This window comes from Porites lutea, chromosome 5 (assembly GCF_958299795.1).
Source record: "Porites lutea chromosome 5, jaPorLute2.1, whole genome shotgun sequence".
NCBI classification, from domain to species: Eukaryota; Metazoa; Cnidaria; class Anthozoa; order Scleractinia; family Poritidae; genus Porites; species Porites lutea.
In genome coordinates this window covers 3,319,276-3,346,677 of record NC_133205.1, presented here as the reverse complement: position 1 = coordinate 3,346,677, position 27,402 = coordinate 3,319,276, and the positions used below count along the sequence as shown (strand labels likewise).

Sequence of the window (27,402 nt, the reverse complement as noted above, 5' to 3'; positions counted from 1 at the left end):
AATAGACAATAGGCAGTCGTGATTGATTAATACAGTATATCATTTCAGTACCGGATCTAGGCCTTGGAATAAGGGGGGGGGGGGGCGGTCATCCAGACCCTTAGGTAAGGGGGGGAAAGTGTCCCCAAAAAATTTTTTCAGCCCTTCAGGCCTCAGTTTGGTCTAAAAATAAGAGGGGGGGGGGGGCATTGGCCGGGCAGCCCCTCCCCTGGATCTGCCACTGCATTATCAACTAAGTGATGTAAAGACTTCAGTTTTGTGTTTGGGTGGGAAAAAGGGTTTTTGTTTCCACCCAGGTAATAATTTATTGAAAAGGTAGAGTGGATAAACATCATATCCAATGTAGACCAACAGAGCTGTCATTAAGGGCCGTAACCCGTAACCCGTAACACCTGTTATGGCTGAACTCACTTGATGTTACAGGTGATCAACGTGGAGAGCTAAAGGCGGCACTATAAATATTTGTGAGATGTTACGGGTGAATCTTCTTTTGCAACTGCTGCTTCAAAACTTAATGACAGCACTGGACCAATATTAATAGATAGCAAAATTTTTTACAGCTTTCAAATTAGAAAATTAAGATCGCATGTTTTCAGCATCATTAAAAGAAATGGACTCAGTTGTTAAGGTTTCACTATATATTTGAAGCACTATTCAACTACTGTCTATTATATACAGTATTTTTTGCCCATCATTGTAATATTATTATTCCTACATCAGCAAGTATATAGTGGCAGAAGATCTTGGCAAGCTCTACTGTACTAAGCTTTTCACGTTGTTCAGTCAGATAACATGTTCACATAACAGGGTCACACTGCCATAGTTATTCATTCACGAATAAATTGTGCTGACATTCCAGTAAAAAATCCACAATTACCGACATTCCACTTGTTACATACATCTACCACTGGTCTAACAGCTATGAACACTTTGGTTTAAGCTTCAAGTCAGTAGCAGAAAGCTGATGTAATAACTCAGCTATAGTATCAGCAGCCTCTGTTGAAGCAGGTTCTATGTCTTTATCAGTGATGCAGCATTCAAATGCACCAAATGTCTCACATGATTTTGGATCCAACAGGTGAATAAATGGCAATAAAAACATTGTCCACAAAGCATTTTCTTTTTCAGGGGAAGATGATGGCATCACCTATTAAAAAGAATAGTTCAAGATTATAAACTAATAATAACCAATGTTCAGTGAATGCAGGCAAGATTAAATGCAAAAGCTCTTGCTCTAATGCTGTGCTTTGAGTAAGTTTCACGTAATATAGTGCATAAAATCACACTTGATCAAATTATGATCACAGAAGGTCCAAATGCGTGTGATCATGATTAGATGGCATGCCATGCATTTCATTTACTCCTCCTTAGTCAAAGTCCAAACAAATGCTACATAGTTACATGCTGGCCAAATAGCAACCTTAAGATTAGCTCCTCTGGGGGTCTGCCTGAAATAATTTTGACGTCAAAATGTTTAAAAATCTGTATCACACTTGTGACTCTTAGACTGGACCAAGAGCACAAGGGTAGGTAGGTGCATGAGTTGAGTTGGTGCTAATTAAGGTTGCCATGTAGATGTAGAAATGATATCAAAATAAACCCTTTTTAAAGGGCCAAAGCCAAGGATTCAAGAATTTCAAAAATGTGTTGATTTAAAAAATGGGGATGAGACGTGGAAGAAGACTTAATTACCTTATGAAGCCGGTGACAGTGGATGAGGCCATCAGTTCCAACTTCAAACACAGAAAAGCCATCCAAATACCTAGACAAAAACAGAGATATATTCACTTTTAAAAGAATGTACAGCAGCAAAAAAATAAAATAAATAAATAAAAGAGACACTCCAAATTATTGATATTTACGACAACCAAGCAATTCTGGGATAGAGCATTAATTAACTAAAGCTAGTCTAAAACACACTCAAAGTTTTTCACATCAAACTAGTGTCTGGGTAATTTTTTTGTTTTTTGATAATGTTTGATAATGGTTTCATTTAATGATGGAAATCTTTTAGCAAATCAAATCAAAATTTACCTATAACCCTCACTGCTGGCCTTTAATCTCCTGCCAATAAATGGAACAGCTTTTCTTAACAGTGGAATTCCTTTGATTCTCCAGCGTACTTTGATTGTTCCTTCATTGGGATGTTTTGTAATTTTTAACACTTCCATGGACAGCTCTGTCATGCAGCTTAAGACCATCAACCTCAGGCCACTTATCTGAGCTCTGTATGGATAAATTCCACTAATGCAAAAAGGAAAAAAGTATACAGAAATGGAATTAACATCAAAACAAACATCACTTTCACCTAAACTAATAAGCTCATTTATCACCAGGATTTTTAGATGTTTCAGTGAATGACCACTTTTTTTCTACAAAAATGTACCTGAAACTCTGCAGAAAAGACAGTTGCTTCCCAATCATTAGCTGTTTATGTTTGATGAAGCCCTCAATTCATAATATAATTTGGGCCCAATAAATCAACTTAGCATTAACCAAACATTATGTATCATTAGCATTCAAAAACTATTAAGTACACCAAATCTATTTATTATGTACACCAATTAACCAAGCTCATAGCCTGAATCAGTCAATACTGCCAGAACTTTCTTTGATTAACAATAATTATAGTCAATTAAAAAGTTATAGTTTAGAGCTGCATGTTGCATACAAGTAACACTTGCACTACAGTGTACATTAAGTGTTCCAATTAAGCACAATGACAAACCCAAATTTGGCTTCTGGTACACAAATTACAATCATAACACAAAAAAAGTTGTGAGGATACTTACTGTGTTGTGGTTCCCATTATATTGTTGACAAATTTCACTCTTTGATGATAAATACTGTAATTCGGCTTTTTCAGAAAAAATTCTGGTATCTATCAAAAACAATAATAAAATAAAAATAATAAGCATTGATAAACTTTCTGCTCTGAATGGGGTCACCAGCTTAACATGGAGTCTTGTGCTTCTTGTAGGGCCACACTGGAGGTCAAAGGGTAGAGACCAGACAAAGAGAGACCCATTGGTCCTCCAGGTTGGAGGTTTGGGTGTGGGGCTAATGACCATGCCCCATAAAAAAACTAATAATAAATTAGTTTTTTGCAGTTTTTCTTGTTACAGAAACCAGAAGCATTGATAATGAGACAATACTAACTGCAACAGAGAGCGAGTGTTGGTCAGAGCACACGAGTGCCTTATGCGCCTACTAGGAAAACAAGAAATGATGATGATGATTTCGTGAAGTTCACAGTTTCCTAAAATTGGACCAATACCGAGGGAAGGAAAGATGGCCCCTTTCAGCCATCAAGTTTCAATAACAGAGAGCTTCAACTTTTTCAGTTTGTTAGGTGTATTTCCTTTTATTTGCAGTCCGTCCGGCATAAAAAAGTTTAATTTCTTAGCCCCTTCCACCTCCCTACTTAAAACTACTGCACCCACGTCAACAGGCTTCAAAATTAAGACCAAGTACCACCTCCCCTAATTCTTGGGTATTTTGAATAGTCCAGCTAACAGGCGCAACGGAGTACCTGATTGGCTGAGATGAGAAAGCATATCAATAATTTATTGTTAGTTAATATTAGATGTTAGTAGTTTCTATCTCTAGTCTCTCCAAAGAGAATGATGTGTTCATGAAGAAATGAAATGAAGTTGAGCAAATGTACTAGGCACTAACTGCACCAACATTTGCAGGACGTTGATTTCTCCCATTAATTTTGCCTGTAAATTACTCACACTTTTGTGTTAAACCCCTTTCCCTGATAAGCTAATCTAATAGTTCCAACAAAGGTGAAAAAAGTGAGCAGCATTTCATAAGAATTGCAGGCAGGCTTTGCTCCGCCACCAAGAAAGGACTATGGATATATGACAATCCCAACAGCTACAGATGCCAAATCTATCATTTTGGAGACTTCTATGATAGAGACACCTCTTTATTACAGACAGTTCTCTTGGTCCTAAAGTTGCCAACTTTATACGATCCCTACATCTACAATATTGTCAGATCTGTAATGCAAACACCAGGCTCTGTCCCTTAGGTGCCATATTAATGAGGTTTCCCTATATATATTGCTATACATTACCTCATCCCTGAGGTCAAGTAACACAGAAGATAGCTGGGTAGGATCTGGTCCAGTCTTCAACACTTTTTTCTTGCTTGGGGTTTTTGTGTCTTCAGAAATATCTGCAAATAACTTTGCAGCCTCTGAAATAAGGTCTCTTTGCAAACACCCAGAGTGAGAAGTTTGGAAAACCTGTTGGTGGTTTTGTTTAGTTTTATGGAGCTGTGACATTTGTTGAGTAGTTACCATAGGTATATCAATGGAGTCTGACTCTGTCCGCTTGTTCTCCACATTTTCTACTAATGAATTTGGCAAAGTCTTCTTCTCCTCAGGGGTTGAATTTAGAAGAGTTCCCTGATGAAGAAAAGAGGCTTTACCAGTGATTCTATCCTGCTCAAAAACCATTAAAACCAACTGCTTGTTATCCATTAATGGGTCACAATTCCATTGTTTCAATAAAGATTTGTCTTGTGCTTTCTCATGTACGTCAAGTGGTCCAATACTTTTCCACAAAGCATTTACTGCTTCATATGTCTGGCTCTTTTGAAAGACTATTTTCTTTCTGGAAGCAGGGAAATACAAATGCCCATTAACATCTTTGGTTTTCTTTTCTGAAGTTCGCTTCAGATCACTTCTGTTTTCCTTATGAAGCACAAAAATGCACGGTTTTTGAGCCTACAAAAAATAATATAATAAAATTTTCAATGAGAAGGAGTGAGTAACTTAAGAGAAAAAAATTAATTATTATATTAAAGATACTATCAACTTTCAAGAAGATCATACGACAACTCCGATGAACAATCCAAGATCATCAATAATTAACTAAAAAATGCGACAAGACGTGAAAGGCTCAAAATGTTGTTTACAAACATATGTATTATATATATAAATCTGTGATTTCTTTCTTCCCTCATTCTCCACTAACTGGAGTGACAATATTTCACTGATATTTTTAAGCTTAACTTAAGCTTTAGTGATTGCGGAAATGCAGACTGATTTAAAAAAACAGATTACCACGCCTAATTTAAACAAGCTGCAATCTTTCTACATGAATCACAGAGAACATGCCATCACTATATAAGCCCTTAATTATCTATTTCAAAAGTTGTACATTTCATACATGAGTAAATAAACACAAGGTACAAACGACGTACATTGCACGGTTGAATTGCAAGCTGTGAATGCGTGTAGCAAATGACAGTCGATGGTGGATAAATTTTCAAGTATTTGCTGAGGAATCTTGGAGATTTATGAAGATTTGAGACTGTAAGGGCCATTCTGTATCCTAGATCGAAGCAACATAATGCGTAAACCCTCCTCCAGATATGTTCTTTCCATGTAACAACATGGCGGTATACCATGTGACTGGACGACGCAATAACAAAAGCCAGCGGGCAAATTTATGTACACATGCGCTTTCGAAGGTTTTGTTAATTCCAATATGGCTGCCGAATCACTGAATGAAGAAATAGAGTATGTAAAATTATATAGGATTAGGCCCATTTTGCTTCATTTTTATTTAGCACCGTTTATACCAATCTACTTAACATGGCTCTACTTTTGGACGGTCGTTTATGGCGTGACAGATTATTTTGAAGCTGGTCTTATCGCCTTAGCCGCTGTGGGTCTTCTTCAAATTCTTTCTTGCTTGTTCTGTCATTGGTCTGTCCACGTGCGATGTTTCTTCACATGTTCAGGGGTAAGGAACAAAAACAAAAAGCTTTGTTCTCCTCTAATTTAGGATAGGATATGACCAGTTAATAACTTTATAGAACCAAAAAAAAAAACGACTCAACATGATATAATTTAATTTTTGATACAGATAACCTTAAGATTTCTAAAATGCAGTGAATTCAGGATTTAGGGCTGCAAATATTTTTCGAGGATGAATGATAAAATCAGTGCAAGATGCCAGTGTTATTAATATAAACTTAAGACAGACCATTGTAAATTTTTATAAAGGTCTGTCTTTATACCCCACCGATACTCTTATTACATTACCTTTACTTGTATAAATGAACAGAACTTTTAAATAAATTATTTTACCAATGTTTAACCAATTTTATTTAAATAAGGATTATTATTTTGAGATACTTAAATGGTAATGAGTTTGCACGTTTTAGCAGTTCTTCGGCATGTTTCCCATGTGCCTTGAAAAGTCCTTGAATTTTCCACAGAAGTCCATGAATATTTTTGAAAGCTCCTGGAATAAAAATAACCTTTGTTAAAAAAAGTGTTTTGCGCAAAGGAAAGATTGAAAGCACAACAATATGCACATTTTCTTGGTGATCATGAAAGTGCGTTTTCTTACAATTTCATTGTCCCTGGCATAGTTCATTTTCTTTTTTTTGAAATACCCTAGGAACCGTGCCTTCCTGGTGGAAGGTATTGCAAAAAGGAAATCCCCCTCCACTTACAAATTTGAAAGATCTTTACTTCATGTCATTCAATGTCAAATTACAGGGAAAAGAAGTCCTTGGAAGAATTATCTTAGTTCTTGAAAAGTCCCTGATTTTCCCCAAAAAATTCCGTATGAACCATGTTCTGTGATCATCAGTGAATAAAGTAACAGATATGTTGTAGTGAATTTTTTATCTCAAGTAATTTTTTCTTTCTCTTTTGTTTGAACTTCATTAGCATACATTACCATACCCAAAAACAAAAATTACCTGAGATAAAAAATTAGCTACAGCATATCGGTTACATAAATTTTTTGGTTGGTTTTAAATGAACTCATGTAGTTCAATCTGCCATACCATGCCAGCTGTGGAGTGACTTTTTAAACCAATCAGCACTAAAAATGTGTTAGTACAGTGAAAGCTCTTGTGAGGGGACACCCTTGGGGCACAAAAAAGGTGTCCACAACTGGAGTTGGCCACTTACAGAAATGTAAAGTTTGCAGAGTTTGTATTGGAGTTGAGAAAAACAGGAAATTCTGATGGTAGCGGTAGGTAGAACTGTCCACTTAAGAGAGCGTCCGTTATGAGAGCTTCCACGGTATTAATTTGCATGGAGAATAGAATATCCAACTATCACTTAATGCCTTGATAAGACTGAGTCTATCATCATTCCTAATTTATTTCTTTATGATGTTTAGTTATGGAGACATTTAACTGACACACTATGTTTCTCTTCCAAAGGAAACATCTCCAGATCTTGCCACAGTAATAAAAGTTGTTCCAACTGCAAACAATGGATCACCAGAGCTGCTAAAGCTTCACCATGAGCAGGTCAGTGTATTGGTGTTCTCTATTAATTATTTGGATGCCTCTGTAAAGGCTGGTTTTCACTAGTAACAGAGTTGGAGTCGGAGTCGTAAGCAGAGTCATAAGTGCAATGGAAGAAGAAGAAAAAGAAGAAGAAGAAGAAGAAGAATCAGAATGTTTCCAGATTGTCGGAGTCGGAAGCAGAAGTGGAAGGATAAACCAATCACAGTGCACGTTCCCACGCTTTGTGATTGGTTTAGATCTTTTGTTTCCACTTCCGACTCCAGCAATCTGGTTTTCACTAGATCATAAGCTGCACACTTCTGATTATGACTCCAACTCTGACTCCGACTCCGACTCCATCACTAGTGAAAACCAGCCTTAAATGTATGGACACTTCTTTTGGTCCGAAAGAAACCATATTTCATACCATTCCTCCCACTAGGATAGAGACTCCTATGTAATACAGACACTTGAGTCAGTCCCGTTGGTGTCCACAGTACCGGCATGCTGTAACCCTTTTTGTCCCAAGAATGACCAACATCAATTTTCTCTTAACAACATCAATACATAATTAAGAGAAACAGTTATGAGAATTGATAAATGATCATCATCCTTTAACAAATTATCTCAAATTTTTTCTAAGGAAGTGTGTGGAGATCAATCAGGAGAACTTGTGTATTGATAATGAAGTTAGGGCTTAAAGGTTTAAGTAGGCCTGAATTTACTAATGAAAATTTCTGGTGTTTCATTTTCTTCTATTCACTTGGGCAGTAAGTATGGCATGTAAACAATCAGTGTAAGAAAGAGTAATTTTACTCTAGCTGATCTCGTGCAACCATTACCGGTATAAAATATTAACAACCAACTTAAGTACTTCTACATTGATATTATATCTTTCAGGATAAAGAGACAAAGAAGAATATTATATGGTTTAATTTTCAAAAGACAAAGTATGTTTTTGATAGTGAAGAGAAGAAGCAGTTCTGTCAGGTAGCTTTTCCAATCAATGAAAGTATAGAGCATTACAACAGTTGTAGAGGATATCAGGAAGAAGCTGATGTTGAAAGAGCAAAAAGAAAATATGGAGTGAATGAGTAAGTGCTTTTCTTTAAAAACATATCTTAGATGTCTTTCACTTCATCTGCAGTGCTTCTGTGTTTTATGACACTGATTTAATCTATTAAATTATCATGAAAAAAGGCATTTTCAGAAGTGTACATCTCTACTGTGAAAATAATTTGGACAGAATTGTTATGATAGTTATATCAGTTATTCTGATCAGATTTTAACAAACAGGGACTATCAATAAACCCCCTTTAAAAAAATTATTTGTGATCTAGCTAAATGCTTTAAGCCCAACTAAACTGCATACATGTAAACTTGTCATTAAGGGCAATTTTTGGCCAGCATATTTTAGCAGTTATCATCTTGGTCAGCAGTATCTTCCCACCCCACACAGGACCCAAACACTACCAATGCAATACTTGTAAATACGAGCAAATCATTTTTTATATGTGATGAATTGTATATCTTTTGTCATGATCATTATTAAACATTCTAGGGTTCAGATGGATGTACCTGAGTTTTGGGAACTATTCAGAGAAAGAGCTACAGCACCATTCTTTGTGTTTCAAGTATTTTGTGTTGGGTTATGGTGTCTTGATGAGTACTGGTATTACAGTGTCTTCACCCTGTTCATGTTGGTAGCATTTGAAGCCACTCTGGTGCAGCAGGTAATCTTTTCTCCATCTCCACCATAAGGTGTCAATGTTGAACCTATGATTACTTTTTTAGTAAAGTGCGAGTCACAGCGTGCAAAGAAAGTCTTATCCCATAGACCGGGGCTCCTGGATTTTGGGATTGGGCTTGTGAATTCTGATCTTAACTTGCTGACAAGCAAGTGAAGTTTTTTAGGGGAATTCAAATGACAGCAATACCGTAAGACAAATTGCATAAATTCGTAATAGGTTCTTGTGGATCAAAAGCTGTTTTTTAAGCTGATCGGACAAAGTGAAATTATTATATTTATTTTAACAGTCACTTAATAAAGCAAGTGATTAATTAACAACTTTTGTAAATTGATCAATAAATAATAATACAATAATAATTGTGAGTATAATGAAAGTAAGTGTTCCTTGCAAATTATTCTTTGGAGAAATGGTATAAGTTGTCCCATAACAGACCTTTTTGCTCTATAATGTGACCTCCAGGAAATTCTGCATACAGTAATGTGTTGGGTCATTAGTAGTCTGATCTGATCTTCACTCTTAGACTTGTTCAGCATATGATCGGCTGGACTACTACAGGTTTATTTCTCATTGTTTGACAAATGGTCTTCCCCTCTTGCTTTCAGCAAATGAAAAATATGAAGGAAATAAGAAACATGGGAAGTAAACCATACTTGATACAGGTCAGTTTCTAATATTAAAAATGATAAAAAGAATTTTTTTTACTAAGTATTAAAAACTGTTATATTAGTTAGTAAATGTTGTCGATATGTCAATAATTTTAATTATGTTCAATAACTTATCAAGAATACAACTGAAATTTTCCTCCTTTTTCCAGATTATTTACCAAAATTTGAGACAAAAAATGCAGTTTGAAGTCCTTTTCACCTGAAATTCTTTGTGCAAATAACATATACATATAACTTTATAAGCTATTGATTTGGTTTCAACCTTGTACAGTAATAGTAATACTATTGTTAATTCATAACATTGTGAGGCAGCCTCCGTCCTGCAGATACATGTAAGAAATGCCTGTGCAAAATAAGCAAGTATGCCCTAATTTTTATATATTTCTGATGCACATACAACAGGTGTACAGACATAGAAAATGGAGACCAATTTTGAGCTCTGAGCTTCTTCCTGGTGACATTTGCTCTATAGGTAAGATGAAATTAATTTTGTTGATGACCTTTTCTTTTGGGAAGGGGGACAGGAGAGTTTGTTGATATCAGTGTGTTTGTGATGGTCTGTTATTTAATTAATGTTATTTAATTAGCTCTGCCATATTTCCTATGACCTCTTTGAAGTGGTTAGAAAGGATGAATGTGAAAATGTTCATGGCTTTCTCACAGCACAAAGGTGTGATCTTCTGAACTGAGACAAGGTCACAGCTAATTAATATGATCTTAATACCCGGAAAAAAAACTATCCTGCAGGTAAGTATTAATTAGGGAGAACAATAAAAAAGTGGATAGAGATTTATCCAGTGGGTAGTGCTATCCACCATTTGAACAGTGGCAGGTGCCTGGTTTGTGGTCAAGTAGTTGACTGAACTTGCATCCTCCTCGCAATCTACCAAGTTGGGTAAGCAGGTGGTATTTTTGCTGCTTAGGCCCCAGTTGTTCAAAAGCTGGATAGCGCTGTCCATTGGATAAATCATTATCACTGTGGATAAGTATCAAGGAAACCAATTGGGCTTATCCACTAAATAGAGATTTATCTTGAGGATAGCATTATCCAGCCTCTAAGCAACTGGGGCCTGGTGTTTATATAGTTATCTGTGACACTGCAACTAAATTCTAAGGGGGTAGTATAGCCCAGTTTCTTAAGTAGGAAATGGCTAAATGATTGAAAAGAAGTTAGTATAAATACAATGGTACACTGAAATATCACATTTCCACTTTCATAGTAATAAATTATTATGTCTTGATAATGCTACTATTAATAAAATCATCTCTCTTTTTCTCTGTTTACTTCCAGGGAGATCTAAGACCTCTGATGTGCTTATTCCATGTGATATGGTGTTACTGCGAGGTTCCTGCATTGTTGATGAAGCCATGTTGACTGGAGAATCTGTGCCACAGATGAAGGTAACAAAAATTTCTTTTAAAAAGCCAAGCCACTGCAGACCTTGAAATACTGTTTGAAATTGCTGTAAGAAGGAAATTTATTATATAGACACAGAAACTACCAATAAAATACCAGTTTTTGCGCGAAAATTGATATCTTCACATGTAAAAATAACATGTTATCTTCACATGTGAAAATATCACCGTTGCTATGACTACATAATAAATCGCGTCTTTCACACCAAAAAACTATTTAAGTATTAAAAATGGTTTGGTATTTCATTGGTGTTTATATAATAAATTGCGCGAACGAGTGAAATATTTTTTCAACATGAGAATAGAAATTTTGTATCTCCACGCGGCCAAGTAATATCCTCTATTTATATACTAGAGGGAAAAAATAAATGTGTGGAAATTAAACAAATACCTACCCACTTTGTCCTGTAACATGAAACCTGTTGTGCACAAACACCTCTCGCAAGCGATCATCTGTAAAAATACTTGCCTAGTCTCAGGTCTTCTCATTCAAGTCATTGCAGTGATGAATAGGAGATACACATGACCCAAAATGCATAGGCCACATGGAAAAATGGGACGGTACAGTATATTCTTAGGGAGGAGTCATTTGCGGCATATGCATATTATAGCCATCACTTTTGTTCCCTACTAGCAGAGGTCTCTCAGTTTTGCCTCGTCATGAGAGACCTCTGCTAGCAGGGAATCACTTTTGCCACTTTGCCATGATTTTGTTTTTAAGCTTAAACCCTTCCACATGTAATTTAATGGAATTCAGGGCCACAGTTTTTTTGTGTATGGCAAAATTAAAAAACTAGTTACACTGTTACATGTATGCTTGTACTACATGAGGTCGAGTACATGAAACTAATTCAATTTTTGTGTGAATGCAATCACTACAGGAACCTATTGAAGATGTACCAGGGGATGATGTTTTTGATTTGGACCAACACAGTAAATTACATGTGCTTTCTGGCGGGACAAAAGTTGTGCAGCATTCTCCTCCTCTGAAGAGTTCTTCTGGACTCAAAGGTACGTAAGATGTTTTTATAGTCTGCTCTGACATTACAGAATTAAGGTTAAAGCCCACTGAAATGGTACAACTTGAACACAATGTGCTGTGTAATTTAGCAACCTGTATGATATGTTTCATAAGCTTATGACATGCAGTAGAGTTGTACTTATGTACTAATTAAATAATGGCAAAAGTACACTGAAATGTCAGTAACAATTGTTCGAAAAGGTTTCAATGAAAGCTGGTTACAGGCAGTCTACGACTGCCTATAGGGCTCTTGCTGCCTTCTGTTAAGATTCGTTAAAAAACAACAACAATGACAACAGCAATAACAACATGTTCTGTGGTCAATAACTCTTTTTAATGGAAATTTCATTGCAAGGTGTTAGATGTGATTTGGGCGGGGAGCTGAAGGGGGGTGGAGAATGCCCCCAGACCCTCCTAGCAAATCCCCATAATGGGTGGGAGTCTCTTATCCTACCATCCGCAACCGTTTATGGAAAGTCTAAAGGTCAGTCATTATTGAGTAGTACATGTATTTTGTTTCTTTTTCAAAGGTCCTGACAATGGATGTGTGGCTTATGTCTTAAGAACTGGATTCAATACTTCTCAGGTCAGGAAGTGAATAACAGTAGCATTTTGGCAAATTCAGCCATATTTGATTACAGAAATACTGCCTTAAATCCTCTTTTAACCCTGTGGGGCTCATTTATTTAAGCACATCAGAATAATGTGCTAAATAACTTTCTCCTCCTGAAAATGGGGGACTTATTAGAGATTGGGTTTTAAATACCGGGTTTACGGTGTGTGACTGAGATTTCCCTCATTACAGTTTCGATGAGGAATACACAACTCTGCACTGATTTTTCTGTACATTCTCTTCTTATGTTTTGTGTGTTCTTTTTCCCCTTTTTGAAGTAATTACATTGTACATATAGTAGTTCAAATAAATGTGTAATAAATTGGCATTGAAAAATTTGTTTGTTACCTTAACAGGGAAAGCTTCTCAGAACAATTTTGTTTGGTGTGAAGCGAGTCACAGCCAATAATCTGGAGACATTTCTCTTCATCTTGTTTTTGCTTGTGTTTGCTATAAGTGCCGCAGCATATGTTTGGATTAAAGGTAAGGGAATTTCCGCACAGACCGTCCTTCATAGCAACAATTTGTTGAAACATTCTATACATACTTCACGCTTGTGCAAAAACCTGGTTTGTGACTGATCTTCATGAATGTGGAGCTCAATATGCAAAGAAAGTCTGGCCCATAGCCCAGGGCTAGTGAATTTTGCTATCAGGATGGTGGATTTTTGTTTTTTATATGTTACTTTTTTTACAATTCAGGTACTGAAGATCCCAAGAGAAATCGCTATAAGCTATTCTTGGAGTGTACTCTGATATTGACCTCAGTGGTTCCACCAGAACTTCCCATTGAACTGTCTTTAGCTGTCAACTCATCTCTCATGGCATTGCAGAAACTTGGTGAGGCTAAGTAAATTTAGTCTCCTTCGTGGCTGTTTTTAGGGTTGTTGCGTGACGACCCAAAAACAGGCTGCAAAGCAAACTAAAGTAAATTACATTAAATTGTGTGTGTCTGTTCCATATTTAAAGTTACATGAAAATGCTATTCTTTTTCTTTTAAGTGTTTTTTGCTTGGTGTATGGTAGTGTCAAGGCCTTGCTAAACTTACTAGCTTGCATGGCAGACACATCCCCCTTCCTTTTTCCCCCACCGCTTTCAATTCCTGCCATGCAGGCTATAAACTTACAGAAACAGTAAGCTGTCCAGTCAAGGTATCGCGTGTTTGGCAAACAAAGTTTAACCATTTTTAAATAAGTTAACCAGTTAATATTATTCCAAATTTCATCTCTTTTTCATTTGATATTACCACCTTTCTGCCTTGTAGTGACCTCGGTCTTTCATAGCATATTAACTCTGTTGTGACTTGTTTTTCTGCAGGAGTGTACTGCACAGAGCCTTTTAGAATTCCGTTTGCTGGTAAAGTTGACGTATGCTGTTTTGACAAGACAGGAACCTTAACAAGTGATGATCTTATAGTGCAAGGTGTTGCTGGCCTCAAGTAAGTATATATGGTGCTCACAATGTGGATAACTCCTTGTAAAAATGTTTTACAATTGGTATCGGATTTATGGAGCTTTTTCGTTCGTTTACTAACTACTCAGCAATTCAATAACCGCACCAGTAGTTCAATTATCACACGTCAGTTAATTGAGCGTAGACTTCATACAGCTGCGGGACCAATAGCCACAAATACGTATAAATGTGTAGTATTAAGCAAGTGGTAATAACTCATTTAGTGATGACACAAAAACTAAATTGAGAAATAGCTTTGGTACACTGTCCCCTTTAAATAGACTCAACCGTAAACAGTGCTGGGAATAAATCTCCAAAATTTGTGTGCAGCTTCACCAGGGTCAAATGTCTGTGGCGGTTATGTTTTATTTAGGAGAATTTGTAGAAACATGGACATGGGTTTATAAAATAATGCGTTAATGGAACTATCTTTTCAATGTTTTCAAAATTATGAGCCTGTTTTTGTTTAAAATGCTTCACTTACAGCTGAGCAATAATCTGCGTATTGTTATAGTTGTGCTTGTGGATTTTCAGTATTATCCTTTTTATTTGCAGAGATGACGATGAAGTATGTGCAGTTACTGATATTCCTGATGATACTGCGCATGTGCTGGCCTCGTGTCATTCGCTGGCTTTCCTCGATGACAGTTTAGTAGGTGATCCTCTTGAGAAAGCCGTCCTGCAAGCTGTGGACTGGAGACTAACAAGAGGTGAAAAAGTTAATCTCCTAATCTTAATCTCGGACTTAAATCCCCCGTCTCACAACCTTTGCATATACAGCTATTTCGAGAAAGCGCGCGAAAAAAGTGCACGCGACAATCCCGAAAGGCACTGTGGGTGGTTTTGAGTTCACTGTTCTTGAAAGAAATTTGAAAGAATGGCGCGAGAGGCCATGTCTGCGAGTGCTAAAGGAAAGCAACGAAAGTAGGTTCGACAGCAACAGTCGTCAGGAACAGTGTATCGATCATATCCCATATTACCTCTCGGGATTGTCGTGTGCACATTTTTTCCGACAACCTTTCTCGAAAGAGCGGTATAATTTCTGCGGGACTTTTAAGAACCCACACACTGTTCGTAGAGAGCAGGGGGCGTAGTCCCCGGTGACGTGGTGTACCTCGTATTCACGCTCACTCATTTGTAAACTGTTCCATGAGCAGTCTGGCAAAAAACAAAAAACAAACAGTGTTCTAAATTATCCCTGAAAGGCCTGTGAAGAGAATGAATGATAATATGATGTTTACAATTTCTAACCTCCTTTATTGATAGAGTAGTGCGCTCGCTCTCGAAATTCTGTTTCCTTCAAGGTCCTCTATGATCGGCTGTTGAAATCCTTCTATTCTACTTTTGGGTGTTTATTTAAAGGAAAGCGCTTAGTTAGTATTTTTAGCCTCAAAGAGGGTAATAATTCAAAGACTGGTTCACTTATTTACGTTATACAGGTGTTGTCTCGGCTAGTTTTCAACTAAATTTGCCTTCACCTTGTTTTGTTTGAATTTCAGGTGATATCGTGATGCCAAACAAAGGAAGGCGTGTCTCTATGCGCATCGTTCATCGACATCACTTCTCGAGTGCGCTCAAAAGAATGTCAGCTATTGTGTCGTTACAGAATCCCGGTTCGTCCACCAATGAATATATTGTAACTGTGAAAGGAGCTCCTGAAACCCTTAGATCAATGGTGAGTGGATTGAGCAAAATATTTTGCATTTTTTCTCTAGTGGCGGCAGTAAATAAAGAGAGGAGAAGTCGTTATGTCACGTTGCCATCGTAGCAAAATTTCTAGGTCTCAAAGAAGCCGTGGTCCTGTAAATATGGCAGAAAAAAAGAACGAAAAAAATGGCTTATATGACTTTCGTGTGAATGAGTGCACTCAGGAACAAAACGGTAGCCCATACTTGGCTGTCTCTGTCAAGACGATTGTCGCGATCCAGAAATTTTGCTACCATGGTAACTTGACGACACACTTTCTACTCTATTGACCATATTTAGGTTACACTTGGGCCTGGGTCGGCGTTGTGGCGAATTGTGCTGTGGGACTGTTTTGGGGGACAAATTTTGACGTAGTTTCCCGCTCAACTTCGTAATTATCCGATGAACAGCCGTTTTTAAAAAAACGGCTGTGTAGCAGACTATACCCTCATATACAGCTGTTAGAAACATTCGTTGTCACAGTATTTCTGACTCTGTTGGCAGACTGAATTTTTTTTGATATATTTTTGTCGTATGCGTATCTTTTTCAGTATAAAACTGTTCCCAGGAATTACGATACCATATACCACAGAATAACATGCCAAGGATCCAGAGTGTTAGCGTTAGGTTACAAGAAGATTGGAGAGGTGCCAGCGAAAGAGGTATAGTAGAATTAAATGCGCATGCCTGACTACCCCCTCTTTTTGATTTAGTTATAGTCGAAGGAAAAGCCAGCCACGTGAACAAGCGTGCAAAAGCCAGTCAGCTTCAACGTAGCTAGGGTAGTTTGACATAGTTCGGGTCTTTCGTATTTCACATTTCATTGTGATGAAGATGGGTGATATGGTATCCCCTTCAAGCTGCGAGCTGTTTTGACGGCGCAGCGCTCATGATAAAGCACGTTTGCGGGTTCAAGATCATGCATCAGTTTTCCTACTTCTTCGACTCTAAAGCGCCCCATTATCACTGGAATTTCAAGAGCTTGACAAGAAACAGATTTGGCATTTTTACTGGCCGCCAAGAAAAAGTCACACTATCGTGGAAAACAGGCTTCTGCAAGGAAGGCTTATTTGCAGGCCAGGGTTCAAAGAAAGGCGTTTCCCCTCACCCACCCATCCTCCCCTGCCCACTTACTTCTTTTAAGCCTTGTCTTTCTCCAAACCCTCTTCTTAATCACATTTAAATATAAGGCACTGGGCGCTAATAGAATTGACTGATCATTAGTTCTAGTGTAGAGCATTGGTCAAGAGTACTCGGTCGTTTTATAGAGTTTTTGTTAATAGTCCTACCTGTCATTTTCCTTATCAGATCCGTGATATGAAGCGTGAAGAGTGTGAGTGTGATCTGCAGTTTGCGGGATTCGTGGTAATCGCGTGTCCATTAAAGAGCGATTCTAAAGCAGCTATCAAGCAGATTCAAGAATCATCACATCACGTAAGTATTGGTGCCGCTCAAACAGCAACCTCGAGCAAAGAGGAAACTGTTACCCTGTTATTTTTACCCTTTAGAGCTATGAAAATACATTTTTGAATAGTATTTCTTTTTTTCCTAATCGTTTTTTTTATTTACATAGCTGACTATGATTACTGGAGATAACCCGCTGACCGCATGTCACGTGGCTCGAGAGCTTCGCCTTACTAGGCGCGAAATTGTGGTTCTATCACCTCCTGAAAGCACAAATAATCACGGTAATGTCTTATACTGTGACTATTCCTAAAGGCATAAAGAACGCTTGTTCTCTACTCTTTAAAACAAACGCTTGTAACGTGTAGTGTGGTAAGAAAGTGTTGCAAACAGCGAAAATGGTACTAGGACATAACCCAGCTGTCTTGAGTTCCTGTAAAAAATTGAAAAATCTTTTGCCAGGGCAATGGAAAGCGGGAGTAAACATGTAGCTGATGACTGTAGCACGTTACAAAATTGTGACTGTCTGGAAAGCATTTGACCTCAGTACAGTAAGCGCGGGAAATAGTTTGATGGACTGCATTCAGCAAGCGCGCGAAAAACACGACACTATTTAACTGTAAGCGCGGTAAAAGCTTGAGACTAACTGAAAGCGCGGGAAAATAGGCGAAGAAAATCGCCTTGTGCTTGCAGAAATTATGTTAATTCTGTTGTATTTTGTATTAAAGACAAAAGCGTGAATTTTGTTTTCTGAAGAAACCAGCCATATATCAATAGGTGCGATACTGTCAGTCGTAGAATTATCGTAGTAAAAAGCCAATTTTCACATCGACTAATCTACAAAGCAACAAGAGCATGGTTATAATTTTGTGAGTAATAACTTTTCCCCATTCTCCTTTTTATAGTGGAAAGCGAGTGGCACTGGCAACCAGTGGATCGCTCATTCAGTCTCCCCATCATCCCTGCTGGTGGTATTAAGGAACTGACTTCCAAATTTGACTTGTGTGTTACTGGAGAGGTAGCGAACATCATTTTGAATGCCTTTGTTTATAATGCAGTTTCAAAGCCTCTTCTCTTTTTCTTTGCTTCGCTACACATCATCATTTCGCGGTATTATTATATGAGGAAGTACTTTTTGTGGTTTGAGGACAGTTAGAAAATGTCATAACACCCATAGCCCTGCCATCAACCTCTTAATTACCAGCCAGTGATCTTTGTCTGAAGCTTTACGCTAACATTCAGTCCTGAGTTCCCAGCTAGGAATTTCCAGCTAGAGGATATAAGTAATCAGAAGACGTGTGTAGCCATAGCACAAGCAAAGTTTATGCGAAAAATTCAGTGTCCATTCATTTACGTTTTAGAACACTGCCCAAAGGGTTTTGCTGTATGCAGCTGCGGTGAACAGTGCATCCTAAAAATATTGAGTAGTTTTTGTGTCCGTTGCTCAGGCATTTAATGTTGAAGGATAATTATTGACGCCAAGTTTGTAATTTAATTTGCAGGCATTTTCCTACCTACAATCGACTGAGAAATTATCCAAGTTTTTTCACTCCATCATTCAAAACGTTCAGGTTTTCGCACGAGTGGCTCCCAAACAAAAGGTATAGTAGATATCTCAAGTTTTTTTCCAGAGTCTTGGCTACTACACCCTGTAAGTCTGTTTGTTAGTAATTTGGAAATGGCTTTCATGTGAATATCTCTGGCCCTTGTTCTTTGTTTTCATAACAGGAACTGGTAATCACCAAACTCAAGAGCAAAGGTTTTGTCACATTAATGTGCGGTGACGGTACAAATGACGTAGGAGCACTTAAACATGCGCACTGTGGTAAGACTTCACATATGCTTAGTTTTACTGTAAAGGATGGAGTGTTCCACATAGCAAGTCCTGCTTGTTGGAAAAGTATCAAATGCTATCTACTTGATAAATTGCTTTTTCCTTGGATTGACCAACTACTTTTTTTGATCTCCCAACATGATTGCGGTTTTTCGAGTGGACGAGGGCTCCCCATCCACCTTTTATGAAAACTCATCAACTTCTAATCATGTCCCGAGGGAGTTAGACTCACACGTCATGTGCCCTGAAACCTCGGGAAAATTATGTTCCAGTCTCCCCAAGATTCTAAGTTTTTTCGCAGTCCGTGTTTTACCTGAGGGTGGAAGGGGGGGGGGGGGGGGGGGGGCGGATTGAGTCCCTGGGAAACACAACTCACTGTTTCCCTTGGATCTAATCATCTCAGATTCCCTGTTCCGATCATTATTGCCTGCTTATTGATCACGTGTCTTTAAAGGGGTACGTCATAATTACGTGAACGAATCAAAATGTTTCTAGTTTGTAAAGGCAATAAGACTAAGCTCTTCATTTTATTGTGGACCAGTTCTGTCTTATAAAGTAACTTAACGCTATCGTTCCCATCACTAGGTGTTGCTTTGCTTGCCGGTGCCCCAGAAAAACTACCTGATAACAGCAAAAAAAGCAGCCAGAAATCCAAAGATGAAAAAGCTTCAACATCGGTGAGACCAACTTAAAACTTTTGCTGACCATGTCATGTCTTCATGGCCAGTGTTATCTCACAAAGTTTGTTTAATCTGCACAAATATAACTTCTGATTGGCTATATTGATCAATGGATAGCACATGTGATCTTGAAATATTAATAGATTTACTTGTTGAAATTAACTTAAGTTCTCATAACTGCAAAGAAAGTATGGTGATTTTTACTATTTATCGTCGATTTGTGATCAAAAGTGTCTGTCGTCACATGCTATAAAAGAACTTTATGTAAAATTGTTAAGAGAGATACGTTTGAAGTGCTCAGAGCTACTTAAAATTGTCGAAATTTTAAGGTGGTTTTTCCGTAGCCTGCGTAGCAGGCGCTTGGAAGTAGTGGGCACAAGAAACAACGGGCGCGCGAGAAGGAGACACGCGCGAGGGTAAAGGGAGCTCCCTCACCCCTCGCGTGTCTCCCTCGTGCGCGCTCGTTCTTTCTTTCGCCCACTACTTCCAAGCGCCTGCTACGCAGGCTAGTTTTTCCGTTTATCTTCTACAAGAAATTATATCCTGTTCCAGAATGAACAGTTGTCGTTACTGGGTTTTCTTTTCTTTCGCCAGCAGACAGACGACAAGGGTAAGAATGATTCAATCAAAATAGTATCCAGGGGAAGTATCCCCCCTGCTTCTGGTAAAGGATCCTCACGTGCAGCTAAGATGCGCGCTATGGCCCGGGGGGAGGATACTGCCTCCTCCTTAAAACAAGAGCAACAGGTTAGATGATATGATTATTTTTTACCACGCTAAATAGAACTTAACCAAAGTTAGAATGAATCTAATGCAGTCCAGCGGAATAAAGATACGAGGGAGGTCCAGGGAAAGTGCCATCAGCTTTTGCTTTGTGCTTTTGGTTGCCAGCAGTGCTATATTTCGTTATAAGGTATTTTTCATCTATTTTTCAAAACCTTTTTGCGATAGATTTATCTGGTGATTGACTAAAACCTCTCGTGTCACTTTCCCATCCAATGAGAAGCTGGACCAGTAGATGTGACTTGTGCGCTTGCGTTTCCCCGCTTTTGGCGGGTTATCTTATCTGGATATCGGAAGACAAAAGTTACGGCTCTGAGATAAGCCTAGAAATTTTAAAAGTTGCGAAGGCATTAGCGTCTGTTTTCGGGGCAAGCCAAAATGTTTGTGAATATTTGTGCGTTTGCGTTCATGTAGCCTTTGCTGGCTTCAGCAAAACTGCTTTATTTTTCCTTACAACAATGAAAGACAATGTGGGAAAAAATTTGTTTTTGTAGAAAAAAATCCAAGAGATGTTAAAGCAAATGGATGAAATGGATCAACCTCAAGTTGTTCGGCTCGGAGATGCGTCTATCGCTTCACCCTTTACTTCGAAACTGTCCTCTGTTATGGCAGGTATGTTAGCAGAACTCAACTGATTATATTTTGAATTCCTCCTGTCTTCTCTGGGGACTATTCAAGATCGATCATTCAGCTTTAAAAGCTGACGACTGTCGCCTGCAGAACAGCACGGCCTCCGTGACCGGCAGGTGATCAAGGGACTTAAATTTGATGCTTTGCTTCTCGCTCAAACGATTTCGTGAATGACTGTTGTATCTGGTTTTTACTAATTGTGGTCGGGACGAGCGAAACGAAAAGCGGGAAAGGAACTAAAAATAGACAGAGGGGCGTCCTCTGAACTTTTTTTCCCTCGATCGCTTTAACCTTTCGCTGGCTCCGACTGATTAAGAGCCTGAAACATGCTATACCGATGTAATTCTTGGATTTGTTTGTTTTCAGTTTGTCACATCGTAAAGCAGGGTCGCTGTACCTTGGTCACAACTCTACAAATGTTCAAGATTTTGGCGTTAAATGCCTTGGTGCTCGCCTACAGTCAAAGCGTGCTTTACTTAGATGGAATCAAGTTTAGTGATGGGTGAGTTAAAATTAAATCCTCCTTGTTATTTTCCCACTTAACTTTAACATTAGCGTGCTAGTTGGTAAGGCGGATCAATAAGTCATTTAGTTCTTGTCAGTAGACAGGTTTCTTAACGTAAGATTTGTCCCTTTAATGAGACAATTGGAAAAGAAACTCCCATTCTTTCGTCTTGTCGTTAAGTTAAAGACAGTTAGATATGTTCACCGTGGAGAGGGGGAAAGTTGGCCAAGGAAAACGGTTAAAGTCAGACAGTTTATATACAGATCTGGTGCGAGATCGAATGCAGAGATAACACCGTAACTGCTAGTGAGAAAGATTTGCTCAAATTTTGAGTGTAATTAGATGTACTTCTTTTACAGTCAAGCAACGCTTCAAGGCATTCTTTTAGCTGGCTGCTTTTTGTTCATATCAAGGTCCAAGGTAAGACTTTACCGCAAGCACAGGCAACTTTTTCTAGATATGTACTTTTGCACACCAGTATACATCGCCAAAATTGCAGCCTCTGCTCGCAAAGAAACGAAAGACTAACAATGAAACGATATGAAAATGCTACAGAAGCGATGAAGTGTTAAGGTCGTTCTCATGGCTGATACCTGGGTGTGGTGTCAAAATTCATTGCAAGATTATCTGCAGAAGTTTTGATTGAATGTAGAGAAAACTATGAAAATAAAAAAGATATTGCCGTTTAAGAGGAAACTCAGGCTTGCCGGGATTCGAATTCTGATCTCTGGGATACCGTTGCAGCATTCTAACCAATTGAACTTGCAAGCCAACTGGAAGCTGTTCATTAAATTGGCTCGTAATATACCCGGAATTATATGAATTTTATTTATTGGAACCTCAAAAAGAAGAAAAAAAGTGTTGCAAAAGATAAGCGAGGACTTCAAGGAAGATCCTTTTGTCCTAAGACCTCAGTTAACATTTGCAATTTGGTTCTGTTTCCTTTTTCAGCCTCTTACGAATCTATCCAAGCGTCGTCCACTACCGAATATATTTAACTTGTATACGATAATAACCGTCCTCTGTCAGTTTGCTGTTCACTTCTGGGCTCTGATTTATATGGTACGGCAAGCAAAGCGACTGACGCCTGGCATGTAAGTACAGGCTTTTTAAATACTTAAGCCCTTACCTGGAATGCATCTAAAAGCAAGTTTTGAAACAATAAAACACCCGCTTTACGCCTCGAGTTTTTAAACCTGATAATACACGACTGCTAGTTTTTTGAACGGCTTCAAAATCTCTGACATAGATCAACTCGTTCTTGCACTAATATTTAGATTTGGGGTTATTTTGGTTTAAAAAAATTGGACGTTAAAAGTTTAGCCATGTCTTTATGAGATATAAGACACTCATAAGACATTAATTTCTTTTGTTTTTTGTATTTGAATTATTAATTAGCTTTTGAAGTCGATTAAGAGCACACAAGTTAGACAGCGGCATGTAAATGTGGTGTCGCAAGCGTTCTTAGCCGAAGACCACTTACTTTCGTTTTTTTGCCTTTAGATAATAACCAAAAAGCGAAGGGCATACGCCTGCTCTCAGGCAAATTTGATCTTACTCAAAGTGAATGTATTGGATTCCGCACCCCACCCAACCCCCCTCCCTCCCCAGTGTACACTTGTTACGAGTGTACAAGTACTCCACTTGCAAGTACATGTATCGCACGTCCTTGCCAAACAAAGTAGAGTGAAGTGGGGTACTTGGAGTACTTGTGGAGTTCATGTATCGCACGTCCTTGCCAAACAAAGTAGAGTGAAGTGGGGTACTTGGAGTACTTGTGGAGTTCATGTATCACACGTCCTTGCCAAACAAAGTAGAGTGAAGTGGAGTACTTGGAGTACTTGTGGAGTTCATGTATCACACGTCCTTGCCAAACAAAGTAGAGTGAAGTGGAGTACTTGGAGTATTTGTGGAGTTCATGTATCACACGTCCTTGCCAAACAAAGTAGAGTGAAGTGGGGTACTTGGAGTACTTGTGGAGTTCATGTATCACACGTCCTTGCCAAACAAAGTAGAGTGAAGTGGAGTACTTGGAGTACTTGTGGAGTTCATGTATCACACGTCCTTGCCAAACAAAGTAGAGTGAAGTGGAGTACTTGGAGTACTTGTGGAGTTCATGTATCACACGTCCTTGCCAAACAAAGTAGAGTGAAGTGGAGTACTTGGAGTACTTGTGGAGTTCATGTATCACACGTCCTTGCCAAACAAAGTAGAATGAAGTGGAGTACTTGGAGTACTTGTGGAGTTCATGTATCACACGTCCTTGCCAAACAAAGTAGAGTGAAGTGGAGTACTTGGAGTACTTGTGGAGTTCATGTATCACACGTCCTTGCCAAACAAAGTAGAGTGAAGTGGAGTACTTGGAGTACTTGTGGAGTTCATGTATCACACGTCCTTGCCAAACAAAGTAGAGTGAAGTGGAGTACTTGGAGTACTTGTGGAGTTCATGTATCACACGTCCTTGCCAAACAAAGTAGAGTGAAGTGGAGTACTTGGAGTACTTGTGGAGTTCATGTATCACACGTCCTTGCCAAACAAAGTAGAGTGAAGTGGAGTACTTGGAGTACTTGTGGAGTTCATGTATCACACGTCCTTGCCAAACAAAGTAGAGTGAAGTGGAGTACTTGGAGTACTTGTGGAGTTCATGTATCACACGTCCTTGCCAAACAAAGTAGAGTGAAGTGGGGTACTTGGAGTACTTGTGGAGTTCATGTATCACACGTCCTTGCCAAACAAAGTAGAGTGAAGTGGGGTACTTGGAGTACTTGTGGAGTTCATGTATCACACGTCCTTGCCAAACAAAGTAGAGTGAAGTGGGGTACTTGGAGTACTTTTGGAGTTCATGTATCACACGTCCTTGCCAAACAAAGTAGAGTGAAGTGGGGTACTTGGAGTACTTGTGGAGTTCATGTATCACACGTCCTTGCCAAACAAAGTAGAGTGAAGTGGAGTACTTGGAGTACTTGTGGAGTTCATGTATCACTCGTCCTTGCCAAACAAAGTTGAAACCTGGGTTAACTGAAACTATGCGGAATTACTGGATAAGAAAACCTATGACAAAAACAGTGACGTGTACAGCTTCAAAAATATAATATTTATGGTAATTTCCTATGGCTCTTATTTGTTGTAGTCATTTTCGGTGTTTCTGTTGCAGGGAAGCCCAACATGTAGACTTGGAAGCTAAGTTTCAGCCCACCATTGTTAACAGTACTGTTTACATTGTATCTATTGCCATGCAACTGGCAACCTTTGCTATTAACTACAAGGTAAGGAAACCAAATCTTAATTGTTTGTCGGTTTTAAATTTCGGATCAATTTAGGTTTCAGGGAAACTGCCCACCTACCCCTCCCCTAAGCCAACATTATCACTTACTTCTCACTTAGGGCAAGATGTTGGCTTAGGGGAGGGGTAGGTGGTCAGTTTCTTAGAAACCTAAATTGACTCTAAATTTGTTGATTGCCTCGGTTTTTGCAGTGCTCCGTTATCTGCTTGACTGCAAAATCCTGCCCAATTTCTCACCAATCAAAACCATCCTGTTGGCGCTGGTTTCCCATGCTCGGCGTTGCCTCATGAATATGCTTCCAGGCGTGCTCGAAATAGAAAAATTTGGAAAGACACTGAACAGTATCCACAGCCCACCTACCCCTCCCCTAAGCCAACATCAACACTTACTTCTCACTTAGGGCAAAATGTTGACTTAGGGGAAGGGTAGGTGGGCAGTTTCCTAGAAACGTATCCCAATTGTTTCCGCAACACCAAGAAATGCCCTTCTTTGCTCAGAGCCTCGAACGGCGAGCGAAAAGTAAAACTATGCAAGTCAACAGCCTTTCGCCCTCGTTCGTCGCTGCTTCGCCACTCGCCCCTTGCGCATAAAAAAAGAGTAAGAGACCAGTCGCGGTCAATGAACACTGGGGGAACTGGATTTGGTCGTGTACCACAGGACCATCCATTACATGCGATTACCACTAAGTAATTCTACTAAGTAATTCTACTGGGATTTGTGCACAGGGTCACCCTTTTATGGAGAGTCTGCTGGATAACAAGGCGCTGTTGTACAGCTTGCTAGCCTCTGGTGGATTTGTTGTTTGTATGGTGACAGGTTCTGTTCCTGAAATCAACCAACAGTTTGAAATCGTCACATTTCCCCCAAAGGTAATACCTTTACCTACACGCATGCGTAGTGACTAAACAAATTTATCTGTAAGGCCAAATGAATTTTTTTTTTGAGGGCTTTGTTTTAAAATCCTATTCTTCAAAAGTACCTTTTTTATCGTGATTTGCCGCTTCTCTTTAAGATAATTTGTCGCAGCAAGAAGGGGAATTTAAAAAAGCGAGTAAAAAAAGCGAGAAACAAACTGTCTAAACTTGCTACAAGTCGACCTCACGAGTTTCTTAGCAGGGCGAGCTCTTTAGGCCGCAAAGCGGCCGATCGAGCGGCAAAGTCGTCAGAGGTCGTCTTGTCACGCTTGAAGGGTTTCCATTTGCGTCCCACGCCATGTTAAATCGTACGAAGGACTTTTTTAAAGTCTACGAACTGTCTCGCGCGGCCCATTAACTTTCACACAATTTCATTCTTGAGTCGGGGTTTTTAAGGGCTGTAATAGGTCTGTGACTTCTTTCACTGGTGATATTGGATGTGTTAATCTGCTTAGAGGTTTCGATTTATCAATAAATATTTGAGAAATAACTGGTTTTGCTTTCATTTCGTTCTAGTTCCGTGAAATATTCATGCAAGTTCTATTAGCCGATTTTGTGACAGTTTTTGTCATGGACAGAGTATTGGATTTTCTTCTTGGCAGCGCCAAGCTACGACAGCATTAGCAGGATGACAGATATGTGTTCGCGGCCATTAAATGAGGCATTTTTCAGCTGGAAGATTTTTTTTCAACTCAAGTATTGGTTGAAGTTAAGGTCAACGATAAGAAACGCGGACTGTTTCCGAAGGCAACGTAATGTCCTCAGAGGACTCGAGGATATTATCATCAAGTTGCAGAAATTACGTTATTGACTTTTTTCGTAATATCTGCATTGTGTGGAAAATGGTTTTGCGAACATCGTCAAAAGTTGATTTAAGCATAAATTTTAAAAAAATGAATGTAACACAACAAGACTGGAAGTGCAGGAAAGGCCTTGTTTTAACCAGAAAAAAGATGCTTGTTGTTTGTTGGGACACAAACATATATCAGTTAAATTTATTTTTTTTCAAAACCAAAGCCATAATGTAAAACGTGTTTTTCGTTCAACAAGCAAACTCTGGATCACGTATTTAAAATAATACAAAGAAGAGGCACTCAAAAATTCGAGTTTCGCATGTACAGAATTTGCTCGCCAGATATTCTAAATGCGCTCATCGATACAATTTAATGTAATATAATTATTAAGATTAAACAACTTCATTAATTCTTCTACTATAAAACTTCCATCAATTTAAGATCTTGACGAGGTTTAAAAACTTTGATTTCAGAACAGTGTTATTAAATTTATCAGAAGAGTTAGGTCCGTGTACTGTGGTAAACTCATCGGGCAGGGTCATATTATCTGTGAGATATTTATTTCCTAAAACAACAGTAAGATTCCTCGACGACTTTGAATAAATGATTCATCTCAAATTCTTTCTAGGTGATTTTTTCTTTTCTCTCTCTATCTATCTTTTCTGCTGAAAAGAAAGGCAACCTGCAAGAACACTAGCA

The 27,402-nt window shown here is 38.6% G+C and overlaps 2 protein-coding genes across 2 annotated transcripts; one reads left to right on the top strand and one right to left on the bottom strand.

Annotated features, from left to right (window-relative positions):
- Positions 1 to 802: 802 nt before the first annotated feature.
- On the bottom strand, positions 803 to 5,445 carry LOC140936823 (uncharacterized). Its single transcript, XM_073386321.1, has 6 exons — positions 5,218 to 5,445; positions 4,085 to 4,738; positions 2,793 to 2,881; positions 2,035 to 2,244; positions 1,693 to 1,762; positions 803 to 1,147 (listed from the first exon to the last, which is right to left on the bottom strand). Exons 1-6 carry the CDS (start codon positions 5,422 to 5,424, stop codon positions 920 to 922), a joined length of 1,458 nt encoding a protein of 485 aa, XP_073242422.1. The 5' UTR covers positions 5,425 to 5,445; the 3' UTR covers positions 803 to 919.
- A 32-nt stretch (positions 5,446 to 5,477) lies between these two features.
- On the top strand, positions 5,478 to 27,321 carry LOC140936824 (endoplasmic reticulum transmembrane helix translocase-like). Its single transcript, XM_073386322.1, has 29 exons — positions 5,478 to 5,762; positions 7,204 to 7,293; positions 8,173 to 8,366; positions 8,834 to 9,005; positions 9,626 to 9,682; positions 10,091 to 10,160; positions 10,980 to 11,089; positions 11,986 to 12,115; positions 12,656 to 12,711; positions 13,095 to 13,221; positions 13,440 to 13,577; positions 14,055 to 14,175; positions 14,745 to 14,899; positions 15,689 to 15,864; positions 16,427 to 16,537; positions 17,184 to 17,309; positions 17,449 to 17,563; positions 18,185 to 18,297; positions 18,782 to 18,880; positions 19,008 to 19,104; positions 19,699 to 19,790; positions 20,388 to 20,540; positions 21,071 to 21,188; positions 21,573 to 21,708; positions 22,071 to 22,131; positions 22,663 to 22,805; positions 24,866 to 24,977; positions 25,721 to 25,864; positions 26,426 to 27,321. Exons 1-29 carry the CDS (start codon positions 5,505 to 5,507, stop codon positions 26,531 to 26,533), a joined length of 3,582 nt encoding a protein of 1,193 aa, XP_073242423.1. The 5' UTR covers positions 5,478 to 5,504; the 3' UTR covers positions 26,534 to 27,321.
- The last annotated feature ends 81 nt before the right edge of the window (positions 27,322 to 27,402 follow it).

Bases quoted from the DNA above. Each gene is read 5' to 3' on its own strand.
- LOC140936823 (XM_073386321.1), bottom strand. From the start codon at position 5,424: ATGGTATACCGCCATGTTGTTACATGGAAAGAACATATCTGGAGGAGG. The intron at 1,763-2,034 runs GTAAATTTTGAT...GTTTTTGTCTAG, and splicing joins GCCAGCAGTGAGGGTTATAG to GTATTTGGATGGCTTTTCTG. The intron at 1,148-1,692 runs GTAATTAAGTCT...TCTTTTTAATAG, and splicing joins ACTGTCACCGGCTTCATAAG to GTGATGCCATCATCTTCCCC.
- LOC140936824 (XM_073386322.1), top strand. From the start codon at position 5,505: ATGGCTGCCGAATCACTGAATGAAGAAATAGAGTATGTAAAATTATAT. The intron at 20,541-21,070 runs GTTAGATGATAT...TTGTTTTTGTAG, and splicing joins CCTTAAAACAAGAGCAACAG to AAAAAAATCCAAGAGATGTT. The intron at 21,709-22,070 runs GTGAGTTAAAAT...CTTCTTTTACAG, and splicing joins GGAATCAAGTTTAGTGATGG to TCAAGCAACGCTTCAAGGCA.